Source organism: Nicotiana tabacum, chromosome 11 (genome assembly GCF_000715075.1).
Source record: "Nicotiana tabacum cultivar K326 chromosome 11, ASM71507v2, whole genome shotgun sequence".
NCBI lineage: Eukaryota > Viridiplantae > Streptophyta > Magnoliopsida > Solanales > Solanaceae > Nicotiana > Nicotiana tabacum.
Genome location: NC_134090.1, coordinates 52823699 through 52849019, shown reverse-complemented (window position 1 = coordinate 52849019; position 25321 = coordinate 52823699). Strand labels below are relative to the sequence as shown.

Sequence of the window (25321 nt, the reverse complement as noted above, 5' to 3'; positions counted from 1 at the left end):
GATCCCTAAAGAGTTTAATACCAAACTAGATAGTTACGACAAAGCACTACTGGACAAATATTGCATCAAATATAACTTGGCAAGATTCTTTAACAAAACCTTATTTGGTGAAGACTTTTAATAGTCATGTAAAAGAATGCTTGAGAAAGTTGTAGATGCATGATTATGAGTCTAAGTGTGAGTATTGGGGCATATACTATTAACCATGCATTTGGATATAGTATATTCTAATAATTGTCATGGTTAAAAGTCTAAGTGGGAGATTGTTGGGATATATACTATTAATCATGGGTTTGGTTTAGATATAATATTTATTATGAAACAATTGTCTATTCAGTTTTAATAAACTTTTAAATAGATCATATATTAGTTTGTATCCTTTACTTATATACTAGATGATTTAGTGCATAGAATTTAGCTTATACACGAAAGATTAAATCATCGGTTCTTATAAGTATAAAGCTTGAGTTCACAATCTAATGATGGAATTGGACAAACCATCAGGAATGATTGTAGCACAAGATTAAATATAATTTATCTTGATTATGGGAATGGTTTAATTTCAACTTCTTGTGCAAGTATATTTTGTATGTATTGAACGGACCAAGTAGAGATAAATATTTTATACTGACTTAATAAAATAAACTCTCTAGCCATTAAATGTACTTATACTCTTAATCTTGATATAATTATTATTAGTTTTGTACATTATTATTATTATTTTGATTTATTAAAGGGTGAGATTCTTTCGTGGGTCAATATGCCTGGTACATTGGATAATAATAATAATGTACATTGACGAAATAATAATTAGTTGATGGAATCCATGTCTTGGTTTAGAGATTGATGATACACCTTTATGAAAGGTTATAAGTTTTCATGTGTAAACCGACCGATGAATTTTATATCCGACACATGAAATAAGTTAAACGAAAGTCTAAAGAAAATAATCAATAACTTAAATCGTGAGTAATTTAATTTAATTAATTAGTATCTGAATCTTAACATGGGGAGTTAAATAAGATTTAATGGATGAATTTCGAAATTGAATAAGGAGTGCAATTACGAACTTTTAGTGGAGTAATTCGTAATTAATTATGGTGGATATTAATTTCGAAAATTACAAATTAATTCCATAATTGGAAACCTTGTTAATTAAGTTATGTGGTCCCTACTGTGCCTAAATAATAGGAAATAAAGGAATCTTTTTTCTGGTGGAAAAGAAAACCCAACAGGTTTTGGAAAAGGATTTTAACCTTTAAAACATGTGCTATAAATACATAAGGTTTTCCACCTAGAGGAAGAGCACATGGTGGCCGAATTTCAGCCCCTTTTCCTTAGAAAATTTTGCCCACACGAAATTGCTATTTTCGGGTATTATTTGAGTAACACAATAGAAGAAGATCGTGGAACGTTCGAAAACCGTGATCGTGCGGGTGGTGGAGAATTCATTGAGTTGCTGTGGAATTGAAAGCTCACGTGATAAAGGAGCTTTGTTCACGCTTCAAGAGGTAACCCGTAAAATTCCGTTTATGCTAATTGTCTAGATTACATGTGATTTTGATACTGGAATTGTTTTCGCGGCTTATTATAATCCATCACTCACCTTCTTGACCATGACTTCAATGCTATTAAATAACTGTATTTATACTATTTTTTACCATGCTTTCATCCTACAACAACACATCTCTTCCGTACATTAATCTTTTGCTCTTCAGTATCATAATGCTATTCAAAACTGTGCAAGAATCAACATGTTATTGAATCAATTTCTGGACCCATTCACCTTATTCTCTTGCCAAATTAACTTCGAACTGCAATAAAAACATGGGGATCATAAGTGCCTTTCCTTATATCTAACTTCAATTAAAACAAAGCTAGATTGCTATATTGCAATAGAAACATACGTGGAAGCAACTGAATATTTTTTTCGAAAAGTAAGCAAATGAATTTTATTTCAAAAGCTAATAAAAAAGTTGTTTTAGGCATATTATCAAATACTTTAGCTACATCAGTATGCAGGAGTGCTTCAACAGAGCATGTACCTATTCGGAGATTTTTCAAGAGGCATTTGAACAAATAATCAAATGCATGTACAAAATTCACAATGAAACTTACAGTAAGACAAAAAAGAAAAACAAATATGTATCCGCCATAAACAAATACAAAATAATACACTTAATTGAACAAAAAGGAGGAGAAGAAGAAGAAGAAAAAGGCACAAATCCATAGAGAACCTCAAAGCAGAATGAAGATTCCTAAGTCAGTAATCGCTCAGAATATTAAAATTAAAGTTTCACATGCTCACCAATTTATGTCGCAATTGAAACAAAGACCAAAGACAACGAAGAATATAGTTGAAAACTTTCGGCAGAAATTTATATCCAAAGAATAGGAACTCATATGTACCCACCAAATTATGCTTACACCAATAGAAATGGGCTAAGACCTCGGAAAATCCAACCAACACTCAACGTAGTTAGCTTGAATTTTGGAGAACCGGAGAGAAAAATAGGAGACGGACATGGAAGAACACCACCGACTACTAAATTCGTAATCCTCAGAGAAAAAAAGGTTTAGTATCTATGTTTATTTATATGATAAACGTGTTTTACCGGGAGGAGAACAACACACGTGTTCTTACACTTGTGTTGTACGTGTTTCTATGGAGAGACGAATGTACCATCTTACCCCTGAATGTATTAACAATTTCAAGAATATCTTGAAAGTACAATTTCTTTTTGTAGAGTGTTCGTCCCTTCTTAGCCATTTATCTATATCTATATCTATATTTATTTATCACGAAGGTTTTATCAAAATGTCGTTCGCCTTTTTTACCCTTAGTAAATACATTATATGTTGAATAAAATTGTAATTATAATAACTATTTTTTTATTTTGGGAGAAAAAATAACATTGCCGTGTACTTGCTTAGAGTTTATAATTGTTTGGGATTCTTTTGTTTTTGTTTCCTTTAGCTTTAGGATTCTTAAAATTCTTTTTTTAAAATTATGGTATTTTTTTTTCGTTGTCCCTTTTGTGTTGGTCTACCGTCTATTGTCCCTTTTGTGTCCGTTTAGAATTCAATTTACATTGTCTCTTTGGTGTAGGTTTAGGATTCAATTTAGTCTCAATTTACTGATTGGTGGTGGAATGTAGTTGTCCAAGGTAAAGTGGAAGCAAAGAAGGCGGCTTACCTGCGGTTAGTAGGGAGCACTGACGAGGAGGAGAAGAGAGCGAACAGTCAAAGGTATAAGGTAGCTAGGAAGGAGGCGAAGATGGCAGTGACGGAGGCTAAGACGACAGCTTTTGCTCGTCTCTATAAAGAACTAAGGAACAAAGGTGGGGAGAAGAAGTTATTCCGACTCGCTAAGGCGAGAGAGAGGACAACTCGGGATCTGGACCAAGTGAGGTGCATAAAAGATGACGACGACAAAGTTTTGATGGGAGATAACCAGATAAAGAGAAGGTGGCAGACCTACTTTCATAAACTTCTAAGTGAAGAAGGGGATCAAGATATTATACTTGGGGAATTGAGGAATGCCAACAGTCACCATGAATTAAGTAATTGTAGGGACATTGAGATCGATGAAGTCATAGAGGCAATGCGTAAGATGAGAAAGGGAAGAGCTACCGGGCCAGACGAAATTCCGATTGAACTGTGGAGGTGTGTGGGTAGAGCAGGCTTGGAATGGCTTACTGCATTGTTTAATGTTATATTCAAGACTAATAGGATATCTGAAGAGTGGAGATGGAGTACAATGGTTCCGTTGTATAAGAATAAAGGTGATGTCCAGAGCTGTAACAACTATAGGGGTATCAAATTACTAAGTCATACCATGAAAGTTTGGGAGAGAGTGGTAGAAATGAGAGTGCGAAGGACAGTGTCTATTTCAGACAACCAGTTCGGGTTCATGCCGGGGCGATCTACCACAGAAGCTATCCACCTTATTATGAGGATGGTGGAGCAGTACAGGGATAGGAAGAAGGATCTCCACATGGTGTTTATTGATCTGGAGAAAGCATACGATAAGGTTCCTAGGGAGGTCTTATGGAGCTGCTTAGAGGATAAAGGGGTCTCGGTTGACTATATTAGGGTGATTAAAGACATGTATGCTGGAGCTAAGACTCGGGTTAGGACAGTAGGAGGCGACTCTGAACACTTTCCAGTTGTTACGGGGTTGCACCAAGGGTCTGCGCTCAGCCCATTCCTATTTGCCCTGGTGATGGATGCACTGACTCATCATATTCAAGGGGAGGTGCCATGGTGCATGCTATTTGCTGATGACATTATTCTAATTGACGAGACACGAGGCGGCGTCAACGAGAGGCTAGAGATTTGGAGACATGCTCTTGAGTCTAAAGGTTTCAAGTTGAGCAGGACGAAGACGGAATACCTCGAGTGCAAATTTGGAGTTGAGCCGATGGAAGCGGGAGTTGAAGTGAGGCTTGACTCTCAAGTCATTCCCAAGAGGGGTAGTTTCAAGTACCTTGGATCAGTTATTCAAGGCATCGGGGAGATTGACGAGGATGTCACACACCGTATAGGGGTGGGGTGGATGAAGTGGAGGTTAGCGTCGGGAGTCTTGTGTGACAAGAAAGTGCCACCGTTACTAAAAGGTAAGTTTTATAGAGCAGTGGTTCGGCCTGCCATGTTATATGGAACTGAATGTTGGCCGGTAAAGAACTCACACATCCAGAAGATGAAAGTAGCAGAGATGAGGATGTTGAGGTGGATGTGCGGGCATACAAGGATGGATAAGATTAGGAATGAAGATATTCGAGAGAAGGTGGGCGTGGCCCCCATGGAGGACAAGATGCGGGAAGTAAGACTCAGATGGTTCGGACACATTCAGAGGAGGAGCACTGATGCACCGGTGAGGAGGTGTGAGCGACTGGCTGTAGTGGGCACGCGGAGAGGTAGAGGGCGACCTAAGAAGTATTGGGGAGAGGTGATCAGACAGGACATGGCGCGACTTAGGATTACTGAGGACATGGCCCTTGACAGGGAATTATGGAGGTCGAGCATTAAGGTTGTAGGTTAGGGGAAACTTGTGAATATTTCTACAGCACAATAGAGTGAGACTAGCCAGTTAGGAGTTAGACTAAGAATGTCATTGGTCGTCTATTGATGCAGGGCTTTACCTGCTAGTTGTACTATACCAACCATCTATTTCGTATTTCGTATTCTGTATTTCATATCTCTTATATTGCTGGTATTTTATTATGCATTTTTATGGTACTAATATATCGGCTCCTGTTGCTTTTTTGAGCCGAGGGTCTCCTGGAAACAGCCTCTCTACCCTTCGGGGTAGGGGTAAGGTCTGCGTACATATTACCCTCCCCAGACCCCACTTGTGGGATTATACTGGGTCGTTGTTGTTGTTGTTGTTGTTACAAATTTCATACCGAGGAATGCTCCAAGTATCAGTCAATACTTTGTGTCTTCACTTTGTTTAGGTTTTAGATTCACTTTAGGTTTCTAGAATTTTAGAACCAAACAGTCTAGAATTAGGAGAAGCTAGCACTTTTTTTTAATATAAGTAGTCCTTATTCTATATTCTTTATCATAAGATGTTTATAATATCGATGTCTGCATAAGAAAGTTTTTTTGTGATTTGATATAAATTTTTTACCCTATACTATTTTGTTGAAGTTTTATAATAATGGTTGTTCGTGCAAGTCAATATTTTTAAGATTTTCTCCTTTATTTTATTCCAATTTGCCGTTATAAATAGCTACTACATGATTGTTCCTAAAATCTTCTCCTTTTGATATACAATATTTTTTTATATAGAATTGTTGCATGATAATTTACTTTGCCTTAAAAACAAAGTGATTTTGTTCTTTAGTGTCTAAACATATATTTGTCCGTGCATTGTTGATAATTGATAAACAACTCTACTCGAAAGTTTGTCAATTGTAATTTTATTTATAATGTCTCATATATGATTATTGGTTAGTGTCTCATATCTGATCACTGGCATAAAATTGACTCATTTATGAATGTTGTGCAGGTTATTTGGCTAGGTGTATTCATCACGTAAAATTGGTTTGGCATTCTAACTCATATCAATTAATATTTTATTAATTTAAAATTATTTTCACTCTATAGATAGTTTTAATTACTAATTGTTATGTCAGCTCAAGTAATTCATATTTTGTAAGGAAAAATTAAACTTGATTACCTCTTTTAATTGACTATATTATACATATCATAATTTTAAAATTTTGTTATTAAAGAAGCTCTTGGCAATTGGTGTCCTTGCACCTAACCAAAATTTTGATAGTTTTTATTAGTTCAAGTAAACAATTCTCCTTATCGTTCTCATAAATAATATTGTATACAATCTCTTTATTATGGTGTAATTTATTATGTTCTGAAAGTTATATAGCTTTACTGCAGTTCAACTATGATTTTCCTTTTACTCTTTGAGCTTTGAGATTGAGGTATTCCGTAATATTGAATTACATAAACTATATGCTAATTTAACTGCTTTAGTTTTGTATGATATTTATGATACTATTGGAAAGTTGGTTTTACTATACGTAAAAATTATGCCTGATAAATGAGATGTGTTCTTGCATATATGTCATAAAAAGCATATTAATCCTTAACTTTGAGGTGTGTTTTTGTATGTCATAAAAAGCATATCAATCCTCAAATTTAATAGTAACGCATTCTGGTTGGATTAAAATACATTACTGCATTAGCAATCTTTATTATTGGTCCAAGTATCTAAATCTTCTTTTAAATAAATTTTTTTATATATTTTGATTGACTTTGATGACTTTACTGCCTTTTTCGTATTAAACCACTTGTGTGCATTTGATTTCATATACTCACAATGGTAACTGAAATTGAATTTGCGAATGAATGTGTGCTACTTAACACTTTGAGCAAATTTGATTCTTAAAGGGTAATAAAAGTCTTACTTATTCATTATGGAGTAGTTAAAGAATTTAAAAATGCAACAAATCGAAGGCCTTAGGTAGATTCTGACATTTCTATATGAGGAGGTAATATTATTTTCATTTTTGTATTATATTCAATATTTTTCGAATTATACTTAGTCCTGATATTGAATTATAATAAAACTCCTTAAAGGGTCAAGCTATATTTTTCACTGATCAAGTTAATATGTGAAAGTAACATTTAGAATAAGGCAATATCCGTTACATCATGAACTTACCGCATAAATGATCGTAATCTCTAATTTTTAATTAGTGTACAAAAAATTTTAAGATTGTGTTTCATAATAATACTATAGTCAAAAAATGCAACAATCAATTTTTCACTGATAGCTTTTTCAAACAGTTTCGTTTCGTTCGAAGAGGTAGTCAAACCAATGGAACAATATTTGGTAATTTCTTCATATTTCATTAATTAATCTTACATTATGAATAATATTCTATTCGTATTTGCTATATAATTCTTAGTAGTAATTATTTACATTATTAGCAAAATAGAAGCAACAATTATCAGTTTTATATTTTATAATTTTTTCACTAACTTTTATTTTATAACTTAAATATAAATTTTAAAATAATATTATGTAATCTTTTATAAATAAATAAAATCTTTCAGTCGGCACATATCCTGAAACTAGTATATAGTATAGTAGTAAAGTAATAGTAATGTGTGTATGTGTTAATTTGAAGAGATTTCACTTTACTTCACGTTATTTTTACAATAATGGTAAAATTTGATTAGTTTTAGGCTTCAGCGGATCTGTGCTGAAGGCTGAAGCTACTGTTTAATCTCCTATGTCGCGTTTCATCCTATCCTTTTGAATGCATACTTAAATGATATGATAGGTAAATCCCCAAGGACAGGTTCTTCCTTTCAACTTGGAGCTAAATGTCTAAAGGCCATTCAACTTTGTTATTATGACAAGAATCAAATTGTGGTTGATATTAACTAGTGTCAACTGTTATAATCCTTCCATATACATTAAGATAGTAATCATCTTGAATTGTTCGCCAAAACAATGTCATTTTTGCCAACATTTTAAAAACAACACAAATTATATATTTAAAAAGTTTCATTCGATTCACGGTTAGATTAAATATTAAAAGTTTTATTAGATAAATTTTAAAAGATACATGTAAATTATAACGTTCTATTTTATTACTTGAATACTAAGAGGCATTTTAGAAGAAAAAAAAAGTTACTTTAGAAAATTTAATACTTCATTAAACTCTAACAATATTAAATAGAGAAACTACCTAGTTTGGCCTGTCAAACATGTTACAAATATTAGCTAATTCATAAGATACTGTCAATATTAGCCAAATGCTACTAATATTAGCCTAATTAATTATTTGTGTTATAAAACAATAAAAGAAGCAGAGTATTAATGTAGATAAAAGTAGAGAGAATTTTTTTATTGATTTGAATGAATTACATTGGAATAAATCCCTCTCTTCGTAAGGAAGTAAAAAGTTCTAATATCTCTCTAAAAGATAAATATTTACCATAAATAAAATACTATTTATAATAATTTATATGTTTCTCCCTCTTTTTAGTCATCTTTATTAGTTATATAATAGTCACCGGTAATCTTTAAAATGTACTCTAATCATTCTTCCAGTTGTGCGGCAGTGAGGGCACGACCGTTTCTTGGTCGTAATGAACACAAACGAAAGAAAAATTAACCGGAAAAGGGTCAAACCTGCCTCTAGATTATTAGAGTTGGTACAATAATACCCTCCGTTCACCTATTTTGCAAAAATTACCCTCACCGTTATCTTTTCGGCTCAAGACTGCCCTTACGACTAACAACCCTATTAGGTAAAAAAAAACTTAATTAATTTCCACGTGTCATCGTCTCATTGGCCTAACTTAAAACTCACCTACATTAAAATAACGAAAAAGGGTCAAACCTACCCCTAGACTATTGAAGTTGGTACAATAATACCCCCGTCTCAAAAAATCTCTACCCCCTCCACCCCTCTCTAGCGTGTGTGCGTTCATATTCTTCTTCTTCTTCTCATCCTTTTTTTTTGACCTTGCACTCTATTTGAATAATCACTACAAACATCATTAATGTTTTATTTTCAAACACCCAAAACTTTTAGTCACAAATACTTTACGTCATACAACTTTTACCCGAATATATGAACACTAACAGAGTGTCAATGGTGATGGTCATTAAACATTTTGCAATATTTTTCGTTGTATATTTCCTGACAACTCCGTATCCAATTTCGATTATACCAGAGTTTTATTTGGTCTCTGCTCGAACCTCGACTTTTTTCTTCTACATTAGCTCACCATAGTCTGAACATCCGATCATGTCCATAAATTAAGCTATTGTACGAGGATGCTCTTCAAGTAATATCAACACCGCTAATTTTAAAAAAGGGACGGTTAAATCAAGAGGAATATTTGGATCCTATGCCTGAGAATATGAGAGAATACGACTTATTGGAGAATGTGACTGTAATAAATACTTGATTGAGCTAATTGTATGAAACAGTGAAGTGCAGTAAGAAAAATTGATATGAATGGTATTTCTATGATGGAAAAAAAATAGGAGTATTGATGTGTACAAGAAATAGGAAGAGGAAGGTGATTAACTATAAGAGAGTTTTGTTTGCTTAGGGAAAAAATGGGTGTATGAGAGTTCTACATGCTGGAATATTTTTGAAAATAAAGAGGAGAAAGAAACAGAAGATGGAGAGGAAGAAGGATAGGCTAGGAAAAAGTATTTTTATTTATGCGTCTTAGAATGTGGGTGGTTTGTTTTAATTTAGGTGAGTTTTAAGTTAGACCAATTGGACGATGACATGTGAAAATTAATTAAGTTTTTTTTAACCTAACAGAGTTATTAGTCGTAAGGGCAGTCTTGACCCGAAAAGATAACGGTGAAGGTAATTTTTGCAAAATAGGTGGACGGGGATATTATTGTACCAACTCCAATAGTCTAGGGACAATTTTGACCCTATATAGCAACGTCGAACACAAACGAAAGAAAAATTAAAACATATAGCAACGTAAAATAGACCTTTTTTAACCCATAATATTATAACTTATGTACTTGATTATTTCAAGAACCAAACCATTTAAAAGGAACTGATCGAAGACCCTATATTTTTATAATTATGATTCTGATTAAATTTGACTAACGAGAAAGAGAGGAAAATAATATCAAATGGCCACTGACTTCTGCTTGTGGACATATAGATATACTCCACTAGAAAAACTTTCAAAAATAATTTAAATTTCTTGTTAAATAAGAATTTGTTTCGATTGAGTATTTTTGGAATAGATTGGCTACATCTTAAAGCTTAAAGAGTTTGAATTTCAATTTTGGAAAAAATTGGTAGAGATTTGAGGGGGACATTTGCATCTATACCCGCTTTTTGTGTCACGTTTTAACTTGTGCCTGCTTTGCAAAAAAAATTGCAAACGGACCCGCTTTTTCGCATAACTTCAGCATATGGGGCTGAAGTAGCAAAGGCAATCACGCAAAACTTCAGCATTCTAGTAGCCGAGCCTGAAGTTCAGCTCTAGAGCTGAAGTTTTTATTTTGTAACTGTCGAACTTCAGCTCTAGAGATGAAGTTTTTGTTTGTAACTGGCGAACTTCAGCTCTAGAGCTGAAGTTTTTGTTTGTAAGTTCAGTTCTAGAGTTGAAGTTTTTGTTTTGTAACTGGCGATCTGAAGTTTTTGTTTGTAACTGTCGAACTTCAACTCTAGAGCTGATGTTTTTGTTTTGTAACTGTCGAACTTCAGCTCTAGAGCTGAAGTTTTTGTTTGTAACTGGCGAACTTCAGCTCTAGAGCTGAAGTTTTTGTTTGTAAGCTTCAGCTCTAGAGCTGAAGTTTTTGTTTTGTAACTGTCGAACTTCAGCTCTAGAGCTGAAGTTTTTGTTTGTAACTGGCGAACTTCAGCTCTAGAGCTGAAGTTTTTGTTTGTAAGCTTCAGCTCTAGAGCTGAAGTTTTTGTTTGTAACTGGCGAATTTCAGCTCTAGAGCTAAAGTTTTTTCTGGAAAAATCAGCTTTTTATGTTATTGTCCGCTTTAAATGCAGCAACCTCATTTCGTCTAACTCACACTCAGTTTTGCTCACCCATTTTTATTGCTAAGCAACTGATATTCGAAAATACATTATACAGTTCTATTATACATTCAGACAACACAGATTTTTCTTTTTCTGAACACAGAAACATCTAATTCACATATACAAGGTTAGCTTTCTACTTGCTTCAATTATGCTTCTGGCTATAGCAATAAGTTTCTCCACTAATTATGTTGGAAAAATCCCAAGTACTAGAGGCTCTTTCTGAAAATGATTATTAATTTCTTGAAAACGAAATCCTAGATAAAAACGTTGTGTGAATACAGGTAATATACATAGCTAACAGATTTCTTGCAGAAAAGGGAGAAGGAGAAGTTAAGAAGAGGCGGATATGACTTTAAGGAGGAGAAGGAGGAGGAGAAATGGGCTGAAGTTGTTTAAAAAGTGGGTACAAGTTAAAAGTTTAAAAAAAAATTGGTGTAGGCTAAATGGGGGCGACCAAATAGGGCGCCCCGTGCAATTTTTACGATTTGAGGTGGTTTGAATTGAAAAGTGAATCTTACACAAATATCCAAATAAGTCCCAACTTACTGACGAGGCCAATGTGTATTGGAATTTCCTGCTCGTACTCTGTCAAATTCTAATATAGTTTAAGATATCGTTCCACAGAGACTGGATAATCTATGCTACAGACTTATAATAATTTAACTACTATTTGAGAGGATCAAATTGATGAAAAGTGAGTGAGGTTTAAAACTTGTTAATTACTTAAACAAAATAAAATATTTTTGAAAGATTTATAATTTAAAAAGGAGTTGGGAATCATTGAATTCACTTGATAATATTACTATAACAAAATCTTAATTTCTACATTTATTTCTCTAACGAGTAATTGCTTATCTCTAATACAATCATATTTTGCTCACTAAGAAATAACCAATTAATAACACTCCGTGAGAATTATGTTAATTAATCAATTTAAGACTAGTGACGTTTAAACCGAAATAATTTTCTTGCTTGAATTGTGCTAAAAGAAAGTAAAAACTTCGTGAGAATATTTTTACCAAGGATCAATAATCTTGCCTACAACAATTCCTCCGTGAGAATTAAAACTGAGGCAAGCAAGATTACTGACTTGAAATAATAGTTTACTGAAAAATTACTTTCACACTACTATTTTATTCATCAGTTATTATATATTAATTTTGCTCTGCGAGAATTACAAAATTAATATATGAATAACTTAGAGATAAAATATGTAGATGTGATGATAGAGTAGTTAAAAACCATTATTTCAGCACAGTATGAAATGTAAATAAAAAGTTTCAAGCCAAGAATATAAAAACTGAGATAGTATTATAAAATATATCAAGCTTCATCAACTATCCCAACGAAAAGAGATTACTCCATTATGGAGTAAGAAAAACTGAAAAAGATATTTAGAAGACTAGAAATATTTAAAAGACTAAGGAAATATTTTTCCTACAAGGAAAGAAGACCAAGATTAGTTCTTGTCTTACCAAGATTTTATCTCCTTATACAAAGATAGTGTGCTATTTATAGGAAAAGTTGAGTAGTTTTTGTCATGTTCCACTTTAGCGAATGTGAAATCCATGTATGCGAAGTAACATTTGTGTCCGTAGATTCTATATATGCAACTATGGCACTTGTACTTCACTTTTGACTTCATGAGTTAGTCTTGCAAATGTAGCTTCCATGTATGCAAAGTGACCTTTGTGTAGGTACATTCAATATATGCAAATATGGCACTTGTGCTTCACTCTTGACTTCATGAGTTAGTATTGCATATGTAGGTTCCATGTGTGCGAATGTGACCTTTGCAAATATAGATTCCACGCATGCACCTATGACTCTTTTGCTTCCATTCTTGCCTTCATGACTTAGACTTGCAAATATAGGTTCCATGTATGCGAATGCGACCTTTGCGTATATAGATTCCACATATGCAACTATACTCCTTTTCATCTTTAATTATCTCTTTTCATAAACCCATATGTATATTCCACATTTGAGTATATGACGATAATGTGTGCAACTGTGGCTTTGCTTCATTCTCTTTTCTTTTTCATAATTTCTTTTTCCTACAAGAATTGTTAGAAAATATGCGAGGATAGGATATTATTATTCATATTTTATCTTAAAAACTTATTTTTTACATATAAAATTACATGAATAATTTATATCCATCAAATACCCCCATACTTAAACTTTTGCTCGTCCTCGAGGAAAAAGATTACTTTAAAAATATATGTTCCAAAATCCATGAATATTGTAGGATAGAAAATTTATACAAAATAAATATCCTCCAACATGGTCTATGCAATTAACCTTTTTAAATTCACCAAATATTTTACCTTATTTCTGAATTCTGCTTTAATCAACAAGAACTTGCAATCTTCTTCCCATGAATCTTTCAAAATTGATAGATTTATGATCACTTATTCAGTTAATATCATACTCTTGTCCATAGACTTGCTCCTTATGTTTTTCTCCACTAATATAGGTTCAACACTGATTTTTAGAATCTTTCTAGGACTTTTCTTGGCTTGTAATGTTAGGCTTCAGGCTAGTAGGATAAGGATATTTTTAGAGTGACTTCTTTTCCCCAGCTTGGAGCAAACATTTCTTGGTGCTCGATATTTCCTCCCTTTGATAGCACTTTTTTTTTTGGTTTTGTCTCTTTTTTTTTAATCTCAAATATCTTATATTCACGTAAAAAAGAATTTCTTCTTCCATCCTTTTTTTTGAATATATACACCATTTTCTGCTCATTTTTAGTTGGAAGATCTCATGACCATATATGTATATATATAATTACTCCTTTTTATTCTTTTTCTTCTTCTTTATAAGAGATCAAGGTGTTGAAAAAATGGGATAAAGTCTCAAATAAGGGTTCTAATGGAATATTTATATGTATTTGGTTAGAAAATAAGAAGGCTAGAAAATGGTAAATCAAAGAAAGCCTAATTTTATTTTTCAAAAATCAGTGTCACCTATTATTTCGCCTTGAGAAATATTTAGAGCAAGTTCTAGCCAAGTTTATTGATTGTACCTGTTTTTCGATCATAATTGTTCTCAATTCCAATGATTTCCGGAGATAAAGATGCTTGCTCCTCTCTTCACAAAATCAAAATCATAGATATGGAATTTACATGGTGAAGATGAAAAGAATTAATCATTGGACATATAGTAAAGACTTTATTTTGTTAATTAAAAACCTACAAATAGGATAGAGGAGAGAAAAATAATTATATAAAAAGATATAAAGAAAATAGAAATTTATATAAACATATATATCTATTAATTAGATTCATATATAACATATACTAGAAATGCATCAGAATATATCCCCTCCACACGTGAACTGTTTCATCTTCCTAGATAAAACACATGATAAGAGATCTACATATATAAGTATTAATTTAAGGAAAAGAAAAAAATTAATACTAATGTATATAAAATAAAATAAAAAAACTTTTTGGCTTTCAAATTTACAATCACAGAAGAATGCTTGAAAGAAACTGTGACTACATATGTTCTATGTATAATAGACTGACTAATTTAAGACTTAATCAGTCATTTGGTCCTGGTTTAAATATAAACCAAAAATTACCTGAGCCAGTATTCGACTTGAAACATTAAATGGTTGACCAACCAGTTACTTAGGCATACCGATCACCATGGAGTTGCTACTGTGTAGGTGACTCTGTTTTTGTAGAGGACTTCATGAAATGCCTGGTTGTACAGTAACCTGGATATTGACCAGATTAATTGGTTAAACATTTAATTATTAAATCTATGTTAGACTTATAAGACTCCATTGCTTCACCCTCAATGGCTACGGGTATGTTACTATAGTTCTGAGTTTAACGTCGCCAGCTCGACTTATTACCTGTGGAATTCATCAGTCTATCAAAGTGACCGATGAATGTTGCTCAAAATGTCCTCAAAAGTACAATTTTAGTCTTTGACCATTTACCTTAAACTTGTCGCCTCCATTGTTCTGTTTGATTTCAATTGCACCATATAGAGTAACATTTGTTACATTGTAAGGACCTGTCCACCTTGATTTTAATTTTCCTGGAAATAGCCTGAGTCGATTATTGTAAAGAAGCACTTGATCTCCAATTTTAAAACTTTTTATTCGGATCAAATTGTCATTCCATTTTTTTATTTTTTATTTAAAAAATTTTGCATTTTCATAGGCCTCCAACCTCATTTCTTCGAACTCATTAACCTGAAAAAATCTATTTTTACCAGCAGAGGCTAATTCAAAGTTTAATATTTTTAGTGCCCAAAAAGCTTTGTGTTCTAATTCAACTGGCAAATGACAAGCTTTCCCAAAGACCAATCTATATGGGGATGTTCCAATTGGCATTTTGAACGTCGTTCGGTATGCCCATAATGCATCATCTAACTTTAAAGCCCAGTCTTTTCTTGAAATTCCAACCATTTTTTCAAGAATTCTTTTTAACTTACGGTTGGAAACTTCAACTTGTCCTTGAGTTTGAGCATGATATGATGTTCCTATTTTATGAGTCACACCATATTTTGTAAGTAACGCAGAAAATTATCTATTCATAAAATGAGTCCCTTGGTCACTAATAATGACTCGTGGTGTGCCAAATCTAGAAAAAATATTTCTTTTTGAGAATATTGCACATAGTTCGAGCATCATTTTTCCTTGTGGGGATGACTTCAACCTATCTTGACACATAATCTACAGCCACAAGGATATACTCAAAAGAATGAGAGGAAGGAAAAAGACCCATAATATCTATTTTCGAAACATCAAATATTTCACATACCTGTATTGATTGCAATGACATCTCATCTTTTTTAGTGATGTTACCTGTTCTCTGACACCTGTCACATTGTGCAACATATGCTCGGGCATCTTTAAAGAGAGTCGGCCAGAAAAATCCAGCTTCCAAAACTTTAAAGGCTATTCGATTTGCTGCATAATGATCTCCAATTGCTCCATCATGACACTGATATAAAATTTTGTTCATCTATTCTTCAGGAACACATCTTCTAATGATATTATCTGCCGCCAAAAGCTTTACGATCTCCTTTTTTACTACTTCCTACATTGCTGGATTCAATCTCCTTTGGGGCTGGACTATTGGCCTGTAGCTATCCTCCATGAGAATTCTGTGCGTACAAACATCTGGATTAATCTCTTTGATATCTTCTATAGTCCATCCCAAGGCTTTTTTGTGTGCTTTTAACACTTCAATCAGTTTTTCTTCTTGTCCAGCAGTAAGAGAAGATGAAATAATTACTGAAAATAATTGTTCCTCAAGATAAATATATTTTAAATGAGATGGGAGAACTTTGAGTTCAATTTTTGGTTGAACTTGTTCTGGTTACATCTCCTCCTCTTCAAAATCTTTTTCTAGTATTTCGGCTTCTCTTCTGATGATAGGATCATCATCTTGTATGGTGCCATATTTGGCCAAATATCTTTCCATTGAGTTTGGAATCAATTGATCATCTTTGAATTCATCTGTAAGATAATCAAGCATGTCAATCGAAAAATATGAAGATGATGTCTCATCTCCAGAAAATCTTAATATCTTTTGCATATCAAAAATAACTCTTTCTTCATCAACTCTCAAAATAAGTTGTCCTTGATGGACATCTATAATTGCTCTACTCGTGGCAAGAAATGGTCTACCTAAAATAATTGGTTCATCGGGACATTCCTTCATTTCAAGTACTATAAAATCTACAGGGAAAACAAACTTATCTACTCTTACGAGCACATTTTTAATTATTTCCTTAGGTTTCTTAGTACTTTGATCTGCAAACTGAAGAGAAACACCTATGTCTTTCATTTCAGCAAGATTTAATTTTCTAAAGATAGAAAATGGTATCAATTTAATTGAAGCTCCAGAATCACAAAGTGCTTTTTCAAAATATACTCCTCCCAAAGTGTATGGAATTGTAAAACTACCTTGATCGCCAAGTTTTTGTGGTAGCTTATTTTGAAGTATAGCACTGCATTTTTCAGTAAGCATCACCACAGAAATTTCTTCTAATTTCCTTTTACTTGACAAAATTAGGAATTTGACATAAGAAGGTATTTGCAACAAAGTATCAGTGAAAGGAATATTAATATGGATTTGTTTTAAAATCTCCAAAAACTTTGAAAATTGATTATCAAGATTTTTTCTTTTTAGTTTTTGTGGAAAAGGAATTGTCACAGGGAAATGAGTCAATTTTTTAATATTATTTTCTTCTTTTTTCTTGACTTCTTTCTCTTTAGATAGTTCAGAGGGTATTTCAACATTCTTATCCTTGTTTACCGGTTATTCTGACTTGTCTGCATATGGTTCATCAAGCTCCTTACCTGACCGTAAGGCGATGGCCTTAAGATGCTCCTTTGGATTTTTCTCTGTATTGCTTGGAAAGGGACCCTGAATCTTTTCTGACACAAGAGTTGCCAATTGACGTAATTGCATTTCCAGATTTTTGAGGGCTGAACACTGGCTTTCCATCTTTTCATTAGTGACCTTAATGTACTTATACAAAAGGTCATCAAGACTTGAATGAGCTTGTTGAGGCCTTTGCTGATATGGCCCTGCTTGTTGATAAGGTCTATAGTTTGGTTGCCCACGGTTCTGATTTTGGTATCCCGACAGACCTTGTACTTGTTGCTTCTGGATGCTTTGAGAGTTTTCTGCACCATTTGGATTGCTCTATTGAAATCCTGGATGCTTTTGTTCCATTGGACCCAAAAGGGTACAGTTTATAACCGACAGAATGGTCTTGTTCGTCATTATGATTGTTTGCTCGACATTCATGGTTCAGATGGTTTCCTCCACACATGACACAAGTCTCAGATTGGCTTGGTTGTTTTGTATTCACCTGAAAAGATTCAAACTTTTGTGTCAAAGAAACAATTTGTTGTGTTAGTGTATTTAAAGCATCAACCTGATTTACCGTAGCAGCCTTTTGATGATTACACGTTCAGATGGCCATTGGATGACATTCTCAGAAATCTCGTTCAACAATTGCAATGCTTCCTCCGTGGTCTTTCCCATTACAGAACCTCCTGCAGCTGCATCAATTACATTTCTAGCAGAGGGTTTTAACCCATGATAAAAAATATACAGTTGCATGTGTTCAGGAATGTCATGGTGTGGACATTTTCTTAATATTACTTTTAATCTTTCCCAAGCTTGATAAACTGACTCAGTGTCAATCTGCAAGAAATTAGAGATTTCTTGTCTTAACTTTGTAGTTTTAGTAGGGAAAAATATTTATTTAATTTTTTTTGAGTCATTTGGTCTCATGTGGTAATGGAACCTTGTGGCAAACTTCGCAACCATGTCTTGGCATCTCCTTTTAAAGAAACAAAATAGCCTTAATTTGATAGCTTGAGGAGGTACTCCATTATATTTAGTTATTTCAACAAGTTCCAGAAAGTCACTTAAATGGCTGTGTGGATCTTCACTTGCGTCTCCAGTGAAGATGCAAGACTGTTGAATCGTTTGAATCAGGTCAGTCCTGATTTCAAAGTTGTTAGCTGCCACTTGAGGTTTTCTGATACTAGATTCACAGTTGAAGCGGTCAGGTCTAGCATAATCCCTTAGGATTCTGTTTGCTGGCCTTGGTTCTACTTCATCAAACTCATCCTCCACATGGACTGGTGGTTGAATGTCTTCTACTTCTTGATTCTCCATTCCTTCACGAGTTATGCTTTGAGAAGATGATGTTTCTATTTTCCTGCACAATCGAATAGATTTTTCAATTTCTGGATTGTAACTAGCCAACTTTTTTATAGAAGAGCGGGTCATAAACTACCCAAAATTTTAAATGAGAAGAAAAAAATAAAAATAAATTAACACTAGTTTCTAAAGTAGTACTAGTAGTTAATAAATTAACTAAAAAATTCAAAGATAACAAAAATAGTTTTTTTAAAAAAAAGGTAAGATAATATATATTCAGTATAAGTAAAGGTAGTACTAGTAAATAATAGTAACTAGAAATAAAGTTAGAATATTATTTGTAGGTAAAATTACTAGCAATATTATACTAAATATACTAAAGAAAAACTAATGATAGAAGTAGTAGGTGGAAGTACTTAATAGTAGATAGCGAAAATACTGATAATAATAATAATAATAGTAATAAATTCTCAAATTAGTAACAAAATATTTAATCTCAAGTAGATGTATGCTAATCCCCGGCAACGGCGCCAAAAATTTGGCAAGGCCAATATGTATTGGAATTTCCTGCTCGTACTCTGTCAAATTCTAATATAGTTTAAGATATCATCCCACAGAGACTGGATAATCTATGCTACAGACTTGTAATATTTTAGCTACTATTTGAGAGAATCAAATTGATGAAAAGTGAGTGAGGTTTAAAACTTGTTAATTACTTAAACAAAACAAAATATTTTTGGAAGATTTATAATTTAAAAAGGAGTTGGGAATCATTAAATTCACTTGATAATATTACTATAATAAAATCTTAATTTCTACGTTTATTTCTCTAACGAATAATTGCTTATTTCTAATACAATTATATTTTGCTCACTAAGAAATAACCAATTAATAATACTCCGTGAGAATTATGTTCATTAATCAATTTAAGACTAGTGACGTTTAAACCGAAATAATTTTCTTGCTTGAATTGTGCTAAAAGAAAGTAAAAAATTCGTGAAAATATTTTTACCAAGGATCAATAATCTTGCCTACAACAATTCCTCCGCGAGAATTAAAACTGAGGCAAACAAGATTACTGACTTGAAATAATAGTTTACTGAAAAATTACTTTCACACTACTATTTTATTCATCAGTTATTATATATTAATTTTGCTTCGCGAGAATTACAAAATTAATATATGAATAACTTCGAAATAAAATATGTAAATGTGATGATAGAGTAATTAAAAACCATTATTTCAGCACAATATGAAATGTAAATAAAAAGTTTCAAGCCAAGAATATAAAAACTGAGATAGTATTATAAAATATATCAAGCTTCATCAACTATCCCAATGCTCTAACTATGGAATGTCTACATCAACAGAAAAGGTAAAAGGGCTGTCACTACAAGATAGAATGTTAAGGGACTCCTCGGTCTGCGGACGTAGCAGATATACCTCGAAGTCTCTGGAGCAGTCCCCTCACCTCAAGGGTGATAGGATTGAGTCGCAGTACCTGGATCTGTACATGAAAAACATACGCAGAAAGGGCATGAGTACACCACAGCGGTACTCAGTAAGTGCCAAGCCTAAACTCGGTCGGGTAGTGACGAGGAAGGTCAGGGCCCTACTGGGATAAAATAAAAATATAAGGTATGACAGTATAAGATAAGCAATATAGTTGAAAGCAAACAATAAGAATTTAATACCGGAAAATGAGAAATTCAATAACTGAAACAGAGGCAAAAACAATCACAAGGAAATAACCGGGGATCTTTTGGTATCCCGAGGATCTCTCGGTATCCTTAATATATGCTAGGGATCTCTTGGTATCCCGAGGATTTCTCGGTATCCTCAATATATGCTAGGGATCTCTTGGTATCCCGAGGATCTCTTAGTATCCTCAATATACGTTCTAGGGATCTCTCGGTATCCCGAGGATCTCTTGGTATCCTCAATATCCGTGCTAGGGATCTCTCGGTATCCCACACCTCAGCTCAAATCATAAATACGTGCAGGAAATCTCTCGGGATGTCGTCTAGTAGTCCCAAAGTAAAACACGCAGCAACAACACAAGGAATACTCATTTAAGCTCAATTTTATACCAAGTAAACAAATAATTCTAAACTAACATGCTTCACATAATAAAATCAAGGCAGGTTAAGCAAGTAAGCAATTAAGTCAACTAAACATGCTTTTCTAGGCTAATAACAGACTTAAATTGCAAGTAGTATAAGACAGGAAAAAGGAACACAATTAAAATTACTTAAAGAAAACTAGATTTTCAACAATTAGCTCAAGTATGCACTCGTCACCTCACGTACAAGGCACTTCAATTATCAAATATACCAAATCCTAAGGGGAGGGTCCCCCCACAAGGTTAGGTAAGACACTTACCTCGAACTAGCTCAAATCAATCCAAAACCACGCTCTTGCCACGAGTACTCGACTCCAAATGGCCCAAATCTATTCAATTCAATTTTATAATGTAAATAACACTTCAAGTAACTGATTCTACAAGGAAATTCTAAGCTAATACGCGAAATTAGGTAAAATGACCAAAATGCCCCTCGGGCCCACATATCGGAATCTGGTAAAATTTACATTTCCATAATCCTTACACTTCCACGAGTTCATTCATACCAAAAGTATGAAAATCGAACCTCAATTGGTCCCTCAAATCATCACTCAAAGGCCTCTAATTAGTCAAGCCCTAACCCCCAAACTACCACTGATTTTTCATTAATGTTACATGCTTATAATTTTAAAAATCACTCCAATAACAAGTTTAGGGACCAAAAAATCTTACCTCCTCAAAGTTCCCTTGAATTCCCTCTCAAAAAATGCTCCCCAAGCTTCTTCCCGTTTGAAAAGAGGTAAGAAAATGGCTAAATTTCGCGAAGGCAAGTATTTATATGTTTCTGCCCAGCGATTACCGCATCTGCGGTCAAGGGAGCGCACCTGCGGTCCCGCACCTACAAAAGAATGCATCGCAGGTGCGAAAAGTCACTTAACGGGTTGGGTTCGCATCTGCGGTCGCTTGGCCGTATCTGCGACACCGCATTTGCAAAAACCCAACCGCACCTGCGGATCTTGGAGCCCTGGGCCAATTTCGCTTCTGCAGCCTCATAGCCGCTTCTGCGGCGCCGCACCTTTGGTTCCACACTCACAGTTGCGGTTATGACAGAAAACCAGTAGCTGAAGCTGCAACTCCAAACTCCAAAATCCTTCCGTCAACCATCCAAAATCATCCCGAGGCCCCAGGATCTCAACCAAAGGCACCAACAAGTCTAATACCACTGTCCAAACTTATACCAGTCCTTAAAATACCTAAAACAACATCTAAATGACGAATCAACCACGGATTCAAGCCTAAAAATTCCAAGACTCTAAAAATATGCTTTCGATCAAAAAGTCTATCAAACCTTATCCGAATGACCTGAAATTTTGCACACACGTCATATTCAACACTACGGAGCTACTCCAACTTTTGAAATTCTATTCTGACCCTTGAATCAAAATCTCACTATCGAACCGGAAACTTCAAAAATTCGACTTTCAGCATTTCAAGCCTAAATTAGCTACAGACCTCCAAAACACAATCCGATCACGCTCCTAAACCCGAAATCACCCAACGGAGCTAACAGAACCATCAGAATTCCATTCCGAGGCTGTCTTCACACTGTTCCGACTACGGTCAAATTTCCTAAACTTAAGCTCTCATTTAGGGACTAAGTGTCCCAAAACTCTTCAAAACTCAAAACTGAACATTCCGACAAATCAAAATAGCAGAAATAATCACAGGGAAAGCAGTTAATAGGGGATCAGGGCGTTAATTCTTAAGACGACCGGCCGGGTCGTCACACTAAGATATTATACTTTCTCATGTTCGGCGAAAAACTTAATATCTATTCTCATGGGTAGAGTTGTTATCACTAGTACCCAAAGGTAAAACTCTTTTTCTAGTTAAGAACCTCCACTACTAATGTAGATTTATCAAGGATAATTTCACATGGTATATCAAGTAGATTTTAATGACTCAAATAAATAGACCATTTTGTGGATCCTACTTATTAATCATAATGCTCAATCCATGAATAGACACAATTTTACATGTACAAATTTATTAAGAATTTTTCATGAGTTCAAATAAACAAATCACTTTAGTGGTAATTATTTATTACTCACAAAATTCTCAATTTACGAGTGAAGATACATGTAGGTCATAAAATTATTTTATGGAAGATTATGGACCACAGCTTAAAAGCCATGCCAATAATATAAAACTCATACAAAATATCATCATATTTCACTTAATTACAACCTCCAACCAGAGAACAAAATATTTCATCGAAAATCCAAGACTAGTAATCACGCAGGGCATGAAAGCATAAACTAAAATTTGAGAAATTTTTTATGCACAAATATGCCAAACGCTCCAATCATTAGTCATCCAGGATATCAAATAGAGGATTTCACTTTTTTACAAAATAATTATATCATCACACAATATCAATTATACCTTGTAAGACCTAGTCAATAAAATCCTATACCTTTATTATTAAATTTAATTCAACAACATGTCTATTTACTAATAGCCAATGTGTAAACCTATTATATCACCTGTATTTAATCATGGAGACCATGGGTAGTCACCCCATCACCATTGAATTAAAAACAAATTAAAATTATTAAAAAATAATTTCCCAAAAATAGAAAAACGTACAAAACACAGTGCAAACAACCTCAAAATGCCGAAAACCACCATGATTCACTGCTAAATCAGTGAGTTTTTCTCACCACGTCGTTTCCAATGGACCCAACAAATTTCAGCTCAATCGGAGTCCGTCAAGTTCGCTGACCTCCGAAAATATCGGCAATTCGGTCAAAATCAGGTTTTGCATTTTTCTAGGGTTTACCCCAAAAATTCAGATAATCTCAATCAAATATCAATAAAAAAACCCGATATCTCATGATTACAAGAATAATCCAAAATTTTGCACAGTTAATTCACAAAACAGCAGTGGAGTTTTTCAGAAAATAATATATACATGTAATTCAAAAACGCACATAAACACGATATTCTTGTTTCATGAGAAACCTTAGTTATATAATTAGATGTGAGTGGGCTATGATACCAATTGATGGATTATAATAAGAAGCGGAAGCAATCCCAGTATCAAAATCACATGTAATCTAGACAACTAGCATAAACGGAATTTCACAGGTTACCTCTTGAAGCGTGAACAAAGATCCTTTATCACGTGAGCTTTCAATTCCACAACAACTCAATGAATTCTCCACCACCCGCACGATCACGGTCTCCGAACGTTCCACGGTCTTCTACTGTGTTACCCAAATAATACCCGAAAATAGCAATTTCGTGTGGGAAAAATTTTCTAAGGAAAAGGGGCTAAAATTCGGCCACCATGTGCTCTTCCTCTAGGTGGAAAACCTTATGTATTTATAACACAAGTTTTAAGGGTTAAACCCTTTTCCAAAACCTGTTGGGTTTTTTTTCCACCAGAAAAAGGATTCCTTTATTTCCTATTATTTAGGCACAGTAGGGACCACATAACTTAATTAACAAGGTTTCCAATTATGGAATTAATTTGTAATTTTCGAAATTAATATCCACCATAATTAATTACGAATTATTCCACTAAAAATTCGTAATTGCACTGCTTATTCAATTTCGAAATTCATCCATTAAATCTTATTTAACTCCTCATGTTAAGATTTAGATACTAATCAATTAAATTAAATTACTGACGATTTAATTTATTGATTATTTCCTTTATACTTTCGCTTAACCTATTTCATGTGTCGGATACAAAATCCATCGGTCAGGTTTACACATGAAAACTTATAAGCTTTCATAAAGGTATATCATCAATCTCTAAACCGAGACATGGATTACATCAACTAACTATTATTTTGCCAATGTACATTATTATTATCCAATTTACCAGGTATATTGACCCACGAAAGAATCTCGCCTTTTAATAAATCAAAATAATAATAATGGACACAACTAATAATAATTATATCAAGATTAAGAGTATAAGTACATTTAATGGCTAAAGAGTTTATTTTATTAAGTCAGCATAAAATACTTATCTCTACTTGGTCCGTTTAATACATACAAAATTTAATAGCACAAGAAGTTGGAATTAAACCATTCCCATAATCAAGATAAATTATATTTAATCTTGTGCTACAATCATTCCTGATGGTTTGTCCAATTCCATCATTAGATTGTGAACTCAAACTTTATACTTATAAGAACCGATGATTTAATCTTCCGTGTATAAGCTAAACTCTATACACTAAATCATCTACTATATAAGCAAAGGACATAGACTAATATATGATCTGTTTAAAATTTTATTAAAACTGAATAAACAATTGTTTCATAATAAATACTATATTTAAACCAAACCCATATTTAATAGTATATATCCGACAGAGAGAACTTTACAGCTTGACTTCTCTCTTGAATTAGTCTTCTAGCTATGAACACAAGCATGTAGCACAATTATTATCATATTTATCAGAATTAAAAGTTCGATCTCAAAATTCTAAAATATTACATAAATTAGGAAGAAAGAGTTC

At 33.5% G+C, this 25321-nt stretch overlaps 1 protein-coding gene, 1 long non-coding RNA gene and 1 other non-coding gene across 3 annotated transcripts; 1 reads left to right on the top strand and 2 right to left on the bottom strand.

Annotated features, from left to right (window-relative positions):
* Positions 1-1629: 1629 nt before the first annotated feature.
* Positions 1630-2589, bottom strand: LOC107760224 (uncharacterized). Its single transcript, XR_001642357.2, has 2 exons — positions 2414-2589; positions 1630-1814 (listed from the first exon to the last, which is right to left on the bottom strand). It is a non-coding gene; the product is annotated as an uncharacterized LOC107760224 (long non-coding RNA).
* A 12180-nt stretch (positions 2590-14769) lies between these two features.
* On the bottom strand, positions 14770-15498 carry LOC142165845 (uncharacterized). Its single transcript, XM_075224224.1, has 3 exons — positions 15260-15498; positions 15025-15136; positions 14770-14796 (listed from the first exon to the last, which is right to left on the bottom strand). The coding sequence occupies exons 1-3, from the start codon at positions 15496-15498 to the stop codon at positions 14770-14772; spliced, it is 378 nt and encodes a 125-aa protein (XP_075080325.1).
* Positions 15499-18182: 2684 nt separating this feature from the next.
* On the top strand, positions 18183-18289 carry LOC142166615 (small nucleolar RNA R71). Its single transcript, XR_012697018.1, has one exon. It is a non-coding gene; the product is annotated as a small nucleolar RNA R71 (small nucleolar RNA).
* The last annotated feature ends 7032 nt before the right edge of the window (positions 18290-25321 follow it).